The sequence below is a fragment of the Mya arenaria genome, chromosome 13 (assembly GCF_026914265.1).
Source record: "Mya arenaria isolate MELC-2E11 chromosome 13, ASM2691426v1".
In the NCBI taxonomy this organism is placed as follows: Eukaryota; Metazoa; Mollusca; class Bivalvia; order Myida; family Myidae; genus Mya; species Mya arenaria.
The window spans coordinates 3,093,764-3,112,134 of NC_069134.1; the positions used below are offsets into that span (position 1 = coordinate 3,093,764).

At 38.4% G+C, this 18,371-nt stretch overlaps 1 protein-coding gene across 5 annotated transcripts in view; it reads right to left on the reverse strand.

The window, feature by feature from the left end:
• The window catches only part of LOC128213550 (dedicator of cytokinesis protein 7-like), a 30,847-nt gene that overhangs the window by 9,244 nt on the left and 3,232 nt on the right, over positions 1-18,371 (reverse strand). Inside the window, exons 4-33 of one of the 5 annotated variants that reach the window (XM_052919371.1) lie at positions 18,242-18,313; positions 17,577-17,676; positions 15,600-15,815; positions 15,133-15,218; positions 14,896-14,962; positions 14,470-14,619; positions 14,137-14,202; positions 13,756-13,942; positions 12,856-13,058; positions 12,628-12,721; positions 12,199-12,361; positions 11,726-11,843; positions 11,349-11,419; positions 11,017-11,161; positions 10,237-10,338; positions 9,941-10,030; positions 9,506-9,722; positions 9,081-9,236; positions 8,648-8,794; positions 8,259-8,326; positions 7,918-8,013; positions 7,545-7,685; positions 7,166-7,279; positions 6,091-6,410; positions 5,725-5,867; positions 5,460-5,617; positions 5,099-5,275; positions 2,425-2,664; positions 1,534-1,693; positions 10-121 (exon numbers count right to left, since the gene is read on the reverse strand). In XM_052919371.1, the coding sequence (XP_052775331.1) occupies positions 10-121; positions 1,534-1,693; positions 2,425-2,664; positions 5,099-5,275; positions 5,460-5,617; positions 5,725-5,867; positions 6,091-6,410; positions 7,166-7,279; positions 7,545-7,685; positions 7,918-8,013; positions 8,259-8,326; positions 8,648-8,794; positions 9,081-9,236; positions 9,506-9,722; positions 9,941-10,030; positions 10,237-10,338; positions 11,017-11,161; positions 11,349-11,419; positions 11,726-11,843; positions 12,199-12,361; positions 12,628-12,721; positions 12,856-13,058; positions 13,756-13,942; positions 14,137-14,202; positions 14,470-14,619; positions 14,896-14,962; positions 15,133-15,218; positions 15,600-15,815; positions 17,577-17,676; positions 18,242-18,313 (4,179 nt within the window). Of the gene's footprint in view, positions 1-9; positions 122-1,533; positions 1,694-2,424; positions 2,665-5,098; positions 5,276-5,459; positions 5,618-5,724; positions 5,868-6,090; positions 6,411-7,165; positions 7,280-7,544; positions 7,686-7,917; positions 8,014-8,258; positions 8,327-8,647; positions 8,795-9,080; positions 9,237-9,505; positions 9,723-9,940; positions 10,031-10,236; positions 10,339-11,016; positions 11,162-11,348; positions 11,420-11,725; positions 11,844-12,198; positions 12,362-12,627; positions 12,722-12,855; positions 13,059-13,755; positions 13,943-14,136; positions 14,203-14,469; positions 14,620-14,895; positions 14,963-15,132; positions 15,219-15,599; positions 15,816-16,752; positions 16,824-17,267; positions 17,339-17,576; positions 17,677-18,241; positions 18,314-18,371 lie in introns of those variants that run through there. The other 4 variants (XM_052919372.1, XM_052919373.1, XM_052919374.1 and 1 more) reach the window with 4 other exon arrangements.

Sequence of the window (18,371 nt, forward strand, 5' to 3'; positions counted from 1 at the left end):
TTCACATACTTTTCAAACGGATCATGTGAATGCCTCCACTGGCACTGTTCCTTGCGCCACCTCAGCTTACTGCTACTGTCCATTGTATTCATGGGGCTCATACTGGGAGGCGTACGGTCACCTGGGGGCACAGATGGGGAGAGTACATCATTCTGGCATGAAGCTTAATATTGTGTCGGTAATATGAATAGAATGCAAAATTATAATGTTTAGTTCAAATATTCACAATAACATGTTCTAAGTAAAGACAAACAAGCAAATTCGTTAAAGTGATATCCCCCGCCTGATTAGGCAAAGTTTATAGACTGGAAATGAAAAGTAGGTTGAATACTCCTATATTAACATGTAATATGGCTACAGAGAAATGGACCGTTATGAACGTTGGATTAAGTTTGAGTGTGTTTGGAATTTTTTGAAATAAAAGTGTTGTATAATAGTATATAGAGTAACATTTGTAATAGTTTTTATGAATTTGAACGATTTCAAAGTGAAAGTTCAGATATGTCTGAAGTGATAACAGTAAATAGTGGAAAATGACATTTTAAGGTACCTGTTGATCATGTTCACTGTGTGTTATTTGCATGCTCAATATAGGAAATTCATGTTGGTGATCATTGATTATAACCTATCATAATTGATTATAATGGGAGTTGATGGAAGTAAATCATCATAAAATATATATATTTATTATATGTGTTCAGTCATACATGTATGAACATAATCCAACCAATCACTACCATGAAATGGTTATGGACAAGATTTTTGTAAGATTTGACCTAGTGACCTAATTTTTATCACATGTGACCCAGTTTTCTAATTTTTTATCACATGTGACCCAGTTTTAAACATGTCAAAGAGTTCATCAAGGAAAAAATTCTGATCACGTTTCATGAATATTAGACCAAACATAATGCCTCTAATGTGTTCCAAATATTTTTCTAAGATTTGAGCTTGTGACCTAGTTTTTGACCCCATGTGACCCACTTTTACAAGCGGTCCATATTTCATCAAGGGGTACATCCTGACCAAGTTTAAACATAATTTGACCAATCATTACCATGATATGGTTCCTGACAAGATTTTTCTAAGATTTGACCTAGTAATCTAATTTTCGATTTTGTGACACAGTTTTATATACGTCCAAGAGTTCATCAAGGAAAACATTTTGATAAAGTTTCATGAATATTTGACAATGTATAATGCCTGTAATTTGTTCCAAAGATTTTTCTAAGATTTGACCTAGTGACCTAGTTTTTGACCCCAAGTGACATACTTTTACAAGTGGTCGAGATTTGATCCCCAAGGGGAACATTCTGACCAAGTTTGAACATTTTCTGATCAATGCCTACCAAGATATGGTTCTGGAAGCACGGAATGACGGACGGATGGACAACGCCAAAAACAATATCCCGCTCCCGAAAACTTTGATTCGGCGGGGGATAATAAAATATATTGAAAAGACCTATCATGTCCAAGTAAAATACAATATTATCACTAACAATACTTGTTATGAAGTCACTGTGAGATACTTACCAGACAGACTGGTAACTGAGCTCATGTTTGCACTCTGTCTGCGGCGCATCATTTCAGCGCGGGCGTTGGCCCCGCCCAACATTGCCTCCTCCAGACGAGTCTTCATGTCCACACTCTTCTTCATAGTCTGTTGGGAAAACTGGGCCATGCTCTTCTTACCCTATGGGAAAGATGGGGCGTATTCTGGGATAGTGTAGTGTGATGTAAACAGTTTTGGAAGTGAACAACTCGCCAATTGTGGTTTGGAGAAAACAAGGTAAAATCTTTTTTTCTTTTGACAGACCTGAGGCTGTATTGAAAAAGCATCGTAGTAAAAAAATACAACTTAGTTCAAATCCGCTCTACTTTTCATCAAAATATTAATATGCATTCATTATTTAGAACATGTTCCTGCTAATTTTCATAGTTTAAATACAGCCTCTGGACTCCAAAATATTACATCAAATTTGACTGCTTTTGACAATGGGCCGATATTTAAGTTAACAATGTTGTTAACTGGATCGTTGTTAACTTGTCCAATCTTGAATACTCTGAGAGTTTCATGGAAACTCATGTGATCTGGGAATCTTTACACAAATATTGAGACAGCTGATTCAGCTATGCTTGTTTTACTTAAATATATCAGCATATCTGTTATATCATTTGGTCTCATTTACTTATTTTGACAAACAGGAGGACAGTAGTAGTATAAAAACAGAACAGAAAGATCTCAAAACAGGGAAGTATGTCAACAACAAGAGGCAGAAAATGCGCCAGAGAGAGAAAATAGAAAAAATCACATAAAATATGCATTATTAACAAGGAAAGTGCCTGAAATATTGAAATAATGAAAGTGAACAAATTTCAACCAATCAAATGCAAGCATGCAAAATGCTGCTGAGCTTGAAGTACCTGCTGATTGGATGATTCATCTTTACTGTTGGTTCGACTGAGCATTCCACTTCCCTTTAGAAAGTCCTGAGATTTCCTTTGGAATCCCTCCCAGAGGTCACTCTTAGAGAGAGACTTTGGAAGGCTTGCACTTTTAAGACGTGACAAAGTGCTAGTCGGACTTTCTTTCCAGTCTTCTAAAGTCTCCTGGGACTCAGTCATTCTCGACATTAGTGCCAAGTTTGGTTTAGTCCACTTGGCCTGAAGTTCCAACAGAAAATGCCTGGTTTCTTAGGCTTATTTCACAATGAGTGGTGTTTGATGGTTATGAGAATGGGTGATGGTTATTACCTAACCTACATCACTGTATTTTTATACTGACATAGAATTAAGAACAGGCATTAGTTTGTTATTGAACACCAACGCATCCATGCACTGCTGTTGTAAACACACAGTCAAATGTAAAATTGAAACACCATGCATTGCCTTAAATGTACTATATTGTGTATGTTCTACATTCTTGAACCTGTCACTATTTGATCACTGAAAGCATACATCATGCTTGGGTATATAAAAACCCTGGTTAAAAGCTTTTGTGCCAGTGCAAGAACAATTTTTAAAGTATGGCAACTACCGGTATGTGGTAATGTTTAATAATTTTGTGTATCATTTATACTGCACGTTTGCATGTGTATGTTTGTGGACAAGCTGGTTATCATATTAATCTTGAGTAATAAAATCAGTGTGAATCTTGGTAAAAAGAAAAAGGTAACTATTCTGGTTATTTAATTAATGTATATAAATAGACTGAGGGCTACAGTTGTATCTACATATTTGAACATCAGTAAAACCATTTTTAGACATGCCCCGACCAGGACTCAAACCCCACAACCCAGTGCTGTAGAGCCTAGCTGAGAAACATTGTCGACCTTCCTGACTGAGCTAACCAGGCAAACTTAAAATAGATTGCTTAACGACCGCAAATAAGGCTGACATCGTACCACTACACTGGATAGGCAGGAAATGATTCACGTCTCTCATTATTCTTAATTAATTGAGAATTATATGGGGAATATGTAATAAAGTGTGATAATTAAATTAACTCAAGCTTAAAAAGAAAGTAAGTAGGGATAAGCCAAAGTAAGAAAGGATTAGCCAAAATTATTCCACCACAATGTCTATACTCTTATTAAGAAAAAACTTGAACAGATAGGAAACCAAAATTTAAGAGCTCTTTATTGAAATATTTTGCTCATTGTATTATATGTTTGTTATATTTAAAAACGGAACTTAAAGATGCACTCTTACTCCCAAATAAGATTTACAACAATTAATACAATGATTTTAATATACCAATAGGATGAATAAATGTTGAAAACAATGGTTCTTAATGAAGGATACCGAGTTTAACTTGAAAGTAGATCACAGTAAATCTTTTAGCATTCACCAATCATTTAATATTTTGGCATTTTCAGCTATTAATTAAAGGTTACAATCTTGTTATCAATAATTAATATTTTCCATAAATGCATTATTTAGTGAGTAGTTAAGGTTTATCACTCAAAACGTATGTTTGTTATACATGTTCATAAATATTGGTTCTGAATAAGAGTGTCACTTGAACCTTTTGGTGAACAAATCCTAAGGATCTCTTTCTGAATCAGTCTGCACAATGTATAGTTAATCTGTTTGTTAATACACTCTCCACCACTCTGTAAATGCAAGCCATGGAAAACTGAGGACTTTGAAAACAGAACTGGAATGCTCAAACTCCAACTAATCTTGTTATATATATATCTAAGATAGCAAAACAACTGTATATAGTGTGTTTGTAAATAAAAGAGAAAACAGGACATTGAACAGCAATTGATTCTGGAATCCTCCATTTTCAGGGTGGGATAAAACCTTCCTGCAAAGGTTGCACAAGATTTCAAATTAACTTTGCCTATAATATTGGCAAATATTGCAAAATCTTTTTTTTTAATTTTTAGTTCTTGAATGATTGCTGTTCAATATTAAAAAATAGCATAATGTCAAGAACTACTTGTATATACTATAATCCATATGTGATAGCAGAGTTTCAATATCCAAACTCCAATATTAAGCATGTGCATAATAATGAATGCATTTGGAATGTGGATATAACGGTTCTGTTTTAACTCTACTAGCACATTAAAATTACATGTAGTTATATGACTAATACTAGCAACTACAAAGTCACATTGAACAAGCAGTTAAAATGTTTGGATGCAAAATAATGTATAAACAGTCATTTACTGCAGGAAATCAAAGTTTTAAATGTTAAGGTAAAACCACCTCAAAGTTATTATATGTTTTTTTTATGTCAATAGTGAGCAAACAATTTTGTTTCGTGCAAATTTTAACAATCAAAATGCATGCCAAACAGAATCAAGAACAAAAAACATGACAGTTAAATTTCTACTGCAAAATATAAACATGTTCAGCATGCAAGAGACAAAAGTTTACAATTTAACTTTAACATTTAAGTTTGTCACTTTAGTCTTTGAAACTAGTTATATTTTTCTGGAAAACTATTTGTTAAACTACAACAAAATTGTCAAATAACGGATAATCAACTGAAATTTTCTGGAAAGTGTATATTGCCATAAATTGTCCTCAAGTTGAAAAATATTCTGTAGTCTCTGAAACATTGTATGCCGACACCAGGACCTACCCTGTACTCAAAGTTGGAGACGGCATAATAGATGATCTCCAGGATACAGTTGAGGCGGTTGATGGGCATGTCTGTCCACCACGTCCGCAGAACAGACTTGTCCACATTCTTCAACACCCAGGTGAAACAAATCAGCAGGTTACGACTGTCTTCAGCATTTAACTGACATTTACGGATCTGAAACAAATCAACAGGTTAAAACTGTTTGAGGATCTGTGCATGGCCATTCATTCCAGTATTTTCAATGTAAACATTCAGTAAAAACTTGTGGGGTTCATTCTTTAAGGTAGCATAAGAAAAAATGAAAACAAATTCTTCAATTTGCAACAAGCACTGTCTGCCTTCTCAACCCACTGCCTACCTTTGCACTGATGTCACTGTGACTATTATGGCTGTCTGAGAAGCGACCAAACATGTTCTGTCCAGCGATGGCCATGGCAACACGCTGGTTGATGGTGTCCATTTCTTCGTCGTTACGGTAACGGCCCTCAGTGTTAGGGTCATACAGCTGTGGCAGAGCTGGACAGTAGAAAAGAAGAAGTTAAAAGTTTACACATTGAATTTTCAGACATCACCAATACATATTAAGTAGCCAAAGCACCATTTCCATGTGGAAAAACACCTACCCTTGATGACAATGCCTATGAGGGGCAGGTAGAGGGCAGCTAGGCGAGCCTTCATCTCCAGGTCAGTGTAGCGGACGTCTACATCGTGGTTGTGGAGCAAGTACTGAACTACGTTGATTGACTTGTGGTGCAGTGTGGGATTACTGGAAAATATACACAGTATTTGTACTCAAAATGACTTACAAGGATAATAAAATTTGTACAGTTTTTTTTGAGGTAAGCAGATAAATAAAACAATAAAGGCATCCATTTGCAAAATTAGTAGCTGTTTTTCAATCGTATATAAAGTCACAACAAGCTATGTTGTAGCTATGGCTTTACTGCAACATTTGAAATATAAGTGAATTAAGTGTTCCTAAGTCCTACTTGGTATCAAGAGCCAATGCAAGGTCTTTCAGAACGAGGCCGACCAGATAGTGTTGTGACTGAAACTCAGGGGTCAGCTCGTAAAACACGCCCTTGTTCGTGATTGTGCTGGTCGAGGTGTACGAAGACTGGGAATCCTGGGACGTAATGCTCGCTATGCTTGGGGTCGGGCTACTGCTGTTAGTGGATGGAGTCAGAGGTGTTCCAAATGGCAGGTTCAGCGTGAAGAAGTGCTCGTGAGCACAAACTATACGCAGGAAGTCCAGGTGAAGCAGACGCAGACTGGTGGCATCTGTCAGTGACTTGATCTTTAGGTTGACCTACATGGTACATAACTCAGCTGAATACACCCATTTATAAAATCTTATTAGGTATCAACATCTTAAACAAAGTTTGCAAAATCCTAATTTTGAGATAATTTAAGATTAAAACAAGAAACGCCGCAATGCGACGAAATCAGGTTTTTAATAATTGACAGAAGAACTTCAGCCTGTGTCTGTTTTTCTATTTTTAGTAACACTGACCTTGACCCTAGGGACCCCAAATGCAATCCATTGAAAGGTATTCATTAACTCTTCCATTATACCAAGTTGTGTAAGGATGTATCAACCCTAACTTAAGTTATTCAGTTTCAACCATTTTTTATTTTTAGTAACAGTGACCTTGAATCTAGGGACCCCAAACGCAATCCCATGAAAGGTCTCCATAAACTCTTCCTATAGACCAAGTTAAGTCAACATATGTCATCCTTTCTATTTTTAGTAACAGTGACCTTGACCTTAACCCTAGGGGCCCCAAATGCTATCCCATGAAAGGTCTCCATAAACTCTTCCTATCAACCAAGTTAGGTCAAGATATGTCAACCCTTACTAAAGTTATTCAGTTTCAAATGTGAGTTTGACGCTGCCCGGCCGCCCGCCAGAACAACGACGTGAAAACCTGGTTAAAAACAATAACACTTCCCAATGTATGCTAAATTGAACAGTAAACATTTTGAAAATATAACAATCCAATGGTATAAACTTAAAAAGCAGCATATGATTAGGCTTCTACAAATACGAATGAGAAATGTGACCTCGAGTGTGAAGTGTTTGATTAGCTGAAAGACGAATCCACGGTCCATGTAGGAGAGCAGATCCTGCAGGAAAAAGGCCAGGCTCGTGTTCAGGCTCCGAATCATTGGAGGGTCCTAAAAATGATAGAAATTCAGATTAGGCATATACCGATTTATTTTTGCAGTTTTAAAAAGCAACTAATACCTGCGCAAGAAAAGGTGCAGCAGGTTAAAAAAAATGTTTATCTTTACATTTTATGTATATAGTATCTTCTGACCATTGCATTAACTGCAGAATTCCAACATGTATGTAATACAATTATTATAATTATTACTGTTCTTCAACCAATATCAGCCTTTTACATTTAAATAATATCAGCCCTCAACAAGAGCTACTTACCTTGACATATCTTTCTACAATGTCCTTGATAAGCATGTATACGAGGGACTGTACATCATCTATGAAGTGGGATGGGAACCTCATCTGCCGTGGGGCACACAGACTGTCAGTCTTAGACAGGTGCTCAGCCATGCTTTTTATCTGTATTACAGAAGTTAACTTACATAGTGCAAAAGTTCATTAGAGTAATCTCAGTAACAGTTACATATTCCAATATAATATGCATACAAGTTTCATCTTTGTATTTTCAAAATTCTATGCCATCTTCTAAGAACAAAAATTGTATAGGTCAACTGAATCTAAACAAATTGTTGCAAAGAGGCTTTCAAATAGCACCTTACTACATAAAAACATCTGCTGTTATACCACTGACCATGATTTCGAAGAAGAACCAGGCGTTAGCTAGGGCCGTCTCCCGTGTTGTTCCACTCAGCACCACCCACTGTAGGGCAAACTCCTCATGCACCAGCTGGATACAGACAATATGTAAGGATGATTAGGAAGAAATTGAAGATAATTTACATGTATATTGAGGTGACCTTTATTGATGAAATAAGTTAGAAAGCTTTGTAGGAAATCTATTTTGGCAATGTAAAGTATATCAAGGATCATTTATACAACTACAAATAATATTTCCAATAGCACTTTATGTACATCCCTGTATTATAAAACACTTTCTGACACAAATTCTAACAGGATTTGATGATGAATCACCTTTTTATTCCTGGGGCGCCCCACAGCATAAGGGAAGTCATCTGTCCTCATACTGCCTGTCCTGTTGCCTGCAAACATACACAACACAGTGTTATCAAAACGAACAGCTTGCCCATGACCTTGGGGTTGCCCATGACCTTGGGGTTGCCCATGACCTTGGGGGTGCCCATGACCTTGGAGGTGACAACATTATGACCTTGGGAGCCGTGAAACTTAAATACCAGAATCACTGAATCAGCATGTGGTTCAATAGACTGATCCATAAATTATATACACTTCTGCTTTATGGCACCTTTCTGTATGCTTTATATTTTATTGCATTAACAACCACAAAAATGTTCTGAAATCTGCATCAACATTGTTATTGCTTTCTAGCAGTGATTACTAACTGAAGAAGCCAGACATTTCCGCCTCTGGAGTGGTGGGGGTGGTGAGGTCTGGGTTGCTGGTGGAGCGCTGGTAGCCGCCTGTTCCTATAGGCAGGGTGGACGGGCGACCCATAGTATTGTATCCGCTACCCACCGACATCTGACTAGCTGCAAAATGGAAAAGAATTGGTCAGCTCTCATCTGCTTGAATAACATTTCACATTATCTATAGTAATACATTTTTACATGCTTCAGCATTTAATCATAGCCACATAAGTTATTGCTTATGCTATCAGAAAGTTGTTGCAACTTCTATTTTACTACCAAAGGTAGGAAATAAATAAAACCAGGCTTGGCAGACTAGCAGTCTAATAGTTATACTTTTGAGTACTGTTCTTTTATTAAACTTAAAGAGAATTATACATGCTGTATATATAACTCTTCAGTAACTTACCTAGACCAGGTCCTGGATGAGGGAGGGTACAGGAGTATTGTATATACGCAGCAAGGACAGAGTTGCGACCATTACTGTCATTCTTGTCCTCCAACATGTCCTGAACCTTCTGAACAATCTGGGCCATCGCATCAAACGCTGGCTGGCCCGTGTTCACTGGATAAAGAGGTTATAGAGTAAGATATTAGATAAAAGATGAGGGATAGAAAATACAGGCAAAACACCAACTTAAATGTGTAATATGAACCATGAGAGAAATTTATGTGATTGAAGTTGGATGGATTTAGGCACTTGTTTATAAGTACCTGCTATCTGATTTAATCCATTACCAATCCAAAATTATTGGTCTGGAAAGTTTGCATTAACCTTCAAAACTTTCATGAGAGTACAAACGTGATGTGATTTAACTTGTAACCCCTTGTTACCAATCTGACCGCTGATGATTGGAGGTCTGATCATGAGGAGGATGAGCTTGTCAAGGATGAGCGAGAGGAACTGTACAAGGTTCTCTCCCCTGGCATGGATCAGCTGAGCAAGGGATTGCTTCAGCTCACTCTCAAACTGGGCCTCAGACTTGCGGGCAGGCAGCTTCTGCTCCTGGGCCATTCGACAGAGTGACAGGAACCGGTCTAGCCTCTCATCCTGACACAGGAAACAGTGGAATACTCAAAGAGTTTGGATTTATTTACAAGGGCATTAACTGAAACTGCAATAAGTCACAAGCAATCAAAAAAGCTTAAACATTTCACATTTCTAATGTCAGTTTTATGCTTATCTATATCCACATGGGATGTATTTATGATTTATGCCTGGTGAAGAGAAGGCCAGATGCGAAAGGGGATAGTTTGGGACAAGTTTACCTGTGTGTGTATAGTGGAGACAGCTTGTAGCTGGACATGGAACACTCCCTTATGGTTATCAACCCACTTCATACCAGGAAGGGTGTGGATCTAATTACAAATGTAAAATAGTACACTTAATGTGAGGACATACTGCTAGCATGCTTAAGAATTAATTTTCTTGCACAGATCTTTCCGTTTGTTATATCAAATATAAGACTTGATAGAACAAAATTATTACTTGTACAATTGAGATCCTAGATGACATAACATTCATTGTTGAAATAGAAAGGAGGACAGCTAGGATGATTTCTTACATCTGGAAAGAGCATTGAGTAGTTTTGTGGGAGTCTCTCCACGGAAACAGGCAGGTACATGTCTCCCATATTCAGTCTCCCTTCCTTCAACAGAGGCAGCCACTGGAAACAATATACACAAACATCAAAGACAGCATGAGTCATCAACAGTTGAACAAAATAAGCTGCCAGATTAATTTCTTTGAAAGAAAAAGAACAGGGCATATGGCTGTCACACCCTTTCATGCAATATAAGCAATTACTTTTTCAATCAAATTTATTATAATTATTTGCGTAAGGAAAAGTTCCTACATGTAGTTTCCCACCGCTGTTTCCAAGACATTCAGGCAACTTGGTCACATGTCTACATCTTGCAAGAATTCTATGAAAGTGTCTTAATCTCACATCATTTCTTTCCTTTCCTTACAAAATAGAACAGGAGCAGTTGCTCAAGAAAATTTCACTAGAATTATGTTCCAATATCTTTGAAAAATTCTCATTTTTTAATCAAGTTTATTCAACCACGTCCACACAATAATCATTATTATAATGAACTTGTAGGTATTGCTTTAAAAAGCTCATTGTACAAGTCATGCAATCAAAATTAACAGCATGATGAACAATGAGTTTGACAGCTCTTTCCTTTCATATTGGTTATATGAGCCAATGCGCTTACTTCACATCCAACCAGTGTCTCTACCAGTGCTACCAGTGTTGGTTGCACTTCTTTGCCTGGCAGCTTATGTTGAAGAACATCACCAACAATCAGTAAAATGATAAATTACTTGTAATAGCCCTTACCGCATATCCCACGGGAGTCTCTACAGGTGTGGGTTCTCCCTTTTTTGCCTGGCAGCTAATATGGTAAAACGTGAACAGTATGTGGTGTGCCTCTGTGATGGAGCCAGGCAGCCGAATCTTCACCTCCTCGTAGAAGTCCGGGGACCTGGGGAAAGAAGGGGTTAGTGGGGTAATGAACAGAGGATACAACAGTAGTCTTTACTAGGTTTAAGTATAAAATATACACAACTGTATGGCATCAGCTGAAATTTATGACTGCATACGCCTTGAAACAAATTATTGTATGTCACTGGCAAAAACACAATGACAACCATGCCAAATCATAAACTTACTTGTTATGATAAGTAACAGATGTATAGGCCTCCTTTGACATCTCTGGGCAACTGGACTTCCCAAATATGGCCTGAAAACAAAACAGAATACAAAATTAACAAGTCATGATCATTATCAGAAACAATTCTACTCTCCATGGAATATTATTGTATCATATGATCTACAATCTAGAATTCAGCAAATCAGATCAGTCATGTGTTGGGAGAGAACCCAAAATTGATACGGATCATCTACTGACCATGACCAATGTAGAAGACTCCACAGTGACATGGATGCTGCTGCCAGACAAAGCAATCCCTTGTGTCAGCTTTGCTTCACCACTGCTCATGCAACTGCATTTATCAAACAAAACTACAGACACCAGGTTTTAACTTACAGGAATGGCACAGCCCTCATCCTCTCCACACATCAGCTGCACCTTGACCGCAATGTTCCGGGCAGAACCCTGCCGGTTGGCAAAGTTCAGGCTACTTGGGCACACATATAGCAGGTTCCTGAAGAAAAGTCAAAGGGCTCAAGATTGATACTGTTAAGTTAAACTTAAGTACAACTTTAAAGAATGAAAACCATATATTCCCATTTCAATGTTCTACTCCAGAAATAAAGATGAGAACTCAGTGTAAATGAATCTTAAACACAGAAATAAAATATTGGAAATATGAAAAGAGCATCAACTAGCCATTATTTATCATTGGCAAACAAATAATTTCAGGTATTAAAACTGATATCAATCATTTAAGTCACGCTGAGCACACAAAATAACCAGCATTAACATCAGAAAAGGAGTAGCCATTAATCCTAACAAATCCCTGCACTGCCTGTTCTGTACATATAAGGCAGCCATAATACCTGTAGGTGGTAGCCATGGAGAAGACCTCATGTGTGGGGAACTCCAGCACTTCCTTTATTGGCTTGTTGCGGTCCTCCGGATACGGCTCCACCTTCCACAGGTCAGAGGTCAATACTTGGCGGGGCTCCTCAGGGCAGGGGGAGATATCAAGCTTCAGGCTTCCTGTATAATAGACAATAACAGAGAATGCATATAGGGCTCCACCAGCCACAGGTTTGTGGTCAATACCTGCCATGTCTCCTCCGCAAATACAGAGATATCCAGCTTCAGACCTAGATAATACAGACTTCATCATATTTCATATGGATGGGCATGGCAGGTGGTTAAGCCTTGATAGTTCTCTAAGTCTCAGTACAATAATCAAATAGGCATCATGAGTTTGAAAACTTGACATTAAAGCTATATTTAATTTAATGTTGTTTTTGTACCTGGGATACATTTGACCCTCTTGAGGACGTTAGATGGTCGTTTGATGTCAATCAGGTACTTATACAGGTCCTCATCACTTAACTTGTCTCCTTCCTGCAGAAAAACACACATGGCAGATGATCATTTTTCAAGAACAATTCATAAGTAAGTACATGCTTTTGGAATAGTTACAAAACAACCTGTCTTACAAGGGAAGGAATTCACCAATAGCTTTAACAAATCCTGACCTGCTTGAAGAAGCTGGAGACTGTGAGGGTGACAGGCCGGAAGTTGCCAAGATTGCTGCCATAGTCTTCTGGTGACCAGCTACGGCGCTTCTCATACCCAGACCTCCCACGCTCCGTGCTGTACGCTCGACTTGCCAATATGTCATCCTTTGGACGCTTCCGGAAACTGTCATACTGACCAGGGGGCAAGCCACTCCTTCGATCTGATTGACACATTTTATTGTTTTAATATAAAGGTAGCAATAAATAAACTGTCAAGATAAGTTAATGAAATTAATACTTTAAACTGGACTCATTTAGGTACAGTCAAAACCCGTTATGACAAAGTTGACTGCACAAGAATACTAAGATATAACAAACATTCAAAAAATCTGAATTCATAAATATACAACTTAAAATATTTCCACCAAACTATCGCTTTTATAAAGTTTATAATTTTGACATTCACGTAATTTAGTGACGTGCTGCAAATCATCATTGAAAATTTCCACCCGACTTGCATTTTGACATAAGAGATTAAAAGAATGTCAGAAATTGGACCGTGAGCACTGAAATATCACTGCCATATAGAGAAAATTTGATTCAATTTTCTTTTACATAAACAGTTTTGTTTTACCAAAAAAACGGGATTACATAAAAAGTTGATATAACAGAAAAAATCGACATGTGGTATTTTAACATACATTGTTCAAGGAAATACCAAATGATAAATAAAGATTTTTGAAGGATGCAACATGTTTTTTTATAATATAAAAAAACATTCGACTTGATTTTGTTTTAATACTTTCTCTGATTAAATAAACACTTCTCAATCATTAACATAGAGCAAATGAAAATGGAAATAAAACTCAATAGACAGGGGGCAGTTTTCAAATTCCTTCATAAGAAGCATTTCCATACCCAGACTGGCTGCCCGGGTCATCTCCGACTCTGACCGGATGGAGTCCACCGAGGTTTCCCTCTCATGGCTGTGAGCCCCATTTACAATGTTCATCAGGTATATAGCTGTCCAGGCAAATGGCATTCGGTACTTGCCCAGTCGCTCACAGAACTGGGCGGCATTGGACCGATACTTTTCCTCCTTGTTCTGAATAAGTGGATTTAATTTGATCTGAGTTAGAATTTTAGAATATTGAATGAATTGTGAATATTTTTTAATGCTAGCAATTTCAGCAGAAAAAAATTTTATTTTCCATATTTCAGCATTTGAAAGTAAGTTTAGTTACAACAACTGTGCTTCAAAAAGATTAAATTAGTACACAATTTTGGAATCCCACTCACCTTCTCTTCTTTAATGTATGGATCGGCACACTCTGATATGTCTCCTTGTTGTAGGACCTTCTCCAGCTGAAACATATCATTGACATGACATTGTAATGACAGAAAGCTATACCAATATGAAAGAGAAAAACAATAAGAAAGAATTGTTGTCATAATATATGTAGTAAATTCTGAAGGTCAACCACTCAAATATGCCAGCCAATGATCTATTCAAACATTACAATTGTTAAAATCATTCAACTCACACATCCTGTAGACTGGAGAAATAAATATCAAGATTATTGAAATCTGTTTCTGTTCTAATTCAGGGCAGGAATACGTTCACAGCCTTACCTTAACCACCAGGAAGACATCAGGGGATGGATAGGTGATGCTGAAGATGGCGGCCTTGCTCGTTGTGGACGGGTCAGAGAACGGCAAGTGCATGCTCACCATACGACGCATACTATCAGAGTTCAGGTCAAAGTAAAAATTCTCCGATATCTGAAGTCACAATTGTATATCTGTCCTCAGTAATCACTTACTAGTTACTGCATTCATACTAAATTGTATAACAAAATCCTGTGCTTTGCAATCTAAGAGTCTATATTTTTAAGTAACTCTTTAAGAATTACATATTATGCAAATTATTGAAAAACAAAAATAGTGAGCTTAGCTTAATCCGGTTATAAGAGACTTAAGAAGTTTCGAGAAATTGGGGCCAGAACTTCTGGAATGGAATTTAGCAATGATAGTGTGTAATAATAGACACCATTTTACCTTTTTCCTCTCTTTCGCATCATACAAGGCCATTGAGGCAAATATAGGCTCCACTTCCAGCTCCAGTCTGTAATAAAATTCAAGAACTCCAGATGGTTTTCACTGCATGTAACAAACTTACATGACTCTGTTTAGAATTGGAAACATGTTATTATACTAAAATTAGTGAAATAACCTGTGCTTTTTATCAAGCATTATATAAACATACAAAACTGAGATAGAAACATAGCTTCATACTTGAGTTGGAGACACTTGACAATGATGCGATGCCCGAAGTGCTCCGTTGGGGCCATCACAAACGCACGCTTCTCTATCTGCTCCTCCTGCACAAAAAGGGAAACAGTGAGAAAGATTGGAAATAAATAGTCACATATCCTTAAAAAAAAAACCGTTACTGTTGACTGCTCAGGAAACAGATTAGAAATAGAAAATTATACCAGCATTCAGCTGTCTCACAATCCAGCTGAAACAAATAAGTAAATGTAGATGATACCCACCTTGATTGACATATATAAAAGACTGGATTGCCCTGAGGAAAAAAGCATACCTATTGGAAATTTCAATGGGCATCTCATAAATGCATTTCAGTTTCATCATGCTTAAATACGACTTTATGTAAAGGCTCAAAGATATCATTTGACAAGATTTCTTATAATGCTAGCTGTTTTGAAGCTTGGTAGATTAAAAAAACTACAACACAGTACCTCCTCCTGTTGAGGATACAAAGAGAAGAGTGTGTCCTGGCGGTTCTGTTGTCGCTGTATCTCATTGTTGCGGTCCACCTCCTCGTGCGTTACACGGTCAAACAGGTTGGGTAGCTGGGCATCGGCCTGCGACTGCTTCAGGTCAAATATGCTGCTGGCCCAACTCCCACGTGGGGTCTCACTCATGTGGATGGACTGACGCTTGTTTGGTGGGTCCTTACAGATGTATAAAATAAATATACAATGAGCATATACTTTAAATTAAAATTAAAACTTATCTCCTTTCACAAAAGAAGCTTTAAAAGAACTTCATTAAACCCGTAAATTTGAAAAAAAGGAGATAAGTACTTGCTAAACAATACCTGTAGATGCACCTGCATCTGTAAAGCACCTGTACCTGTAAAGCACCAGTACCTGTAACACACCTATACCTGTAAAGCACCTTTACATGCACCTGTACCTGTCAATCACCTGTTCCTGTACCTGTAAAACATCTGTACCTGTAAAGCACCTATACATGCACATGTACCTGTGAAGCACCTGAACATGCACCTGTACCTGTAAAGCGCATGTACCTGTAAAGCACCTATACATGCACATGCACCTGTACGTGTCAAGCACCTGTACATGCACCTGTACCTGTCAAGCACCTGTACGTGCACCTGTACCTGTAAAGCACTTGTACCAGTCAAGCAACTGTACCTGTAACACCTGTACCTGTCAAGCACCTGTACCTGCACCTGTACCTGTCAAGCACCTGTACCTGTAAAGCACCTGTAGATGCACCTATACCTGTAAAGTGACTGTACATGCACTTTAATCGCAGCTAGCTGTACAGGTACAACTTGTCTGTCATAAAGTTGATGCGCAACCAAATACTCAATGACTATAGCATAAAATTCTTCCTCTAGTGATTTCTAGCCCATGTATATTGATTTCTAGCCTATGTATATCGAAATCATTTCACCCACACACCCCTAGTATTCATTAATTTTACTTGTGTCCTGGATGACAACTTTAACCTATAAACATGCACAAAGAACAAACCACCTTGTGCTGGTCAGTGGTGTCATCCATGTCTACCTCATACTCCTGCAGTACCAGGCACTCCCGGTCTGTCACATGCTATACACCACAGTGAGTATACACAAACCTTGTCCTGGTCAGTGGTGTAATCCATGTCCACCTCATAATCCTGCTGTACCAGGCACTCCCGGTCCGTCACATGCTATACACCACAGTGAGTATACACAAACCTTGTCCTGGTCAGTGGTGTAATCCATGTCCACCTCATACTTCTGCTGTACCAGGCACTCCCGGTCCGTCACATGCTATACACCACAGTGAGTATACACAAACCTTGTCCAGGTCAGTGGTGGCATCCATGTCCACCTCATTATCCTGCTGTACCAGGCACTCCCAGTCTGTCACATGCTATACAGCACAGTGAGTATACACAAACCTTGTCCAGGTCAGTGGTGTCATCCATGTCTACCTCATACTCCTGCTGTACCAGGCACTCCCGGTCTGTCACATGCTATACACCACAGTGAGTATACACATACCTTGTGCTGGTCAGTGGTGTCATCCATGTCTACCTCATACTTCTGCTGTACCAGGCACTCCCGGTCTATCACATGCTATACACCACAGTGAGTATACACATACCTTGTCCTGGTCAGTGGTGTCATCCATGTCCACCTCATACTCCTGCTGTACCAGGCACTCCCGGTCTATCACATGCTATACACCACAGTGAGTATACACAAACCTTGTCCTGGTCAGTGGTGTCATCCATGTCTACCTCATACTTCTGCTGTACCAGGCACTCCCGGTCCGTCACATGCTATACACCACAGTGAGTATACACATACCATGTCCTGGTCAGTGGTGTCATCCATGTCCACCTCATACTCCTGCTGTACCAGGCACTCCCGGTCTGTCACATGCTATACACCACAGTGAGTATACACAAACCTTGTCCTGGTCAGTGGTGTCATCCATGTCCACCTCATACTCCTGCTGTACCAGGCACTCCCGGTCCGTCACATGCTTGCCATTTGTGTACTGTTGGTATCTGAAACACACATATGCATTAGGTTTAAAATTAAAAAATGATCTTTTATTACAAGAGCTGTAACAGTCACTTAACAAATGCCCCCCATTGGGACTTGTCAGACGGACAGCCATTAATAGAGCATAAAGAGATATTTGTAAAACATCTTTGCCCCCCATATGGCAGCCAATTAGTCATTTCCCATTGAATGTCTGTGGGGTAATTTAAGGTCATGACCAACCTCTTCACCAAGTTCTCTTCATATTGATTAGAAACAGCTTTCAATGTCAGTGTGGCCCTAAATTTTGATCTGCTGATCTGAAAATCAATAGGGGTCTTCTGCAGGTCATGACTAACCTCTGTACCAAGTGTGAGGACCTAAGGCCTAAGCATACTCTAGTGATCATTCAGACTGTGTTTGGTCTACTGCCAACTTAACATGTGCAAAGCCATATACCCCCGCTTCTTTTATGTCTTTGTGCTAATATTTCACACAAATTAAACATATGAAAGTTTTTAGAGATGGCATAATGGAATAAGGTAAACTTCCACTTAAACTGAACTATGGTCTCATAGTCCGATTTACCTGCGGCTGACTATGGTGTAATCTGCTGTGTATCTTCTGACACAGTCAAACACATGTGGGTCAACATCACTCCTGAAAATGTAGCAATTAAAGTGAAATAAATTTTCAAATATAGCAAAACAGCATGACT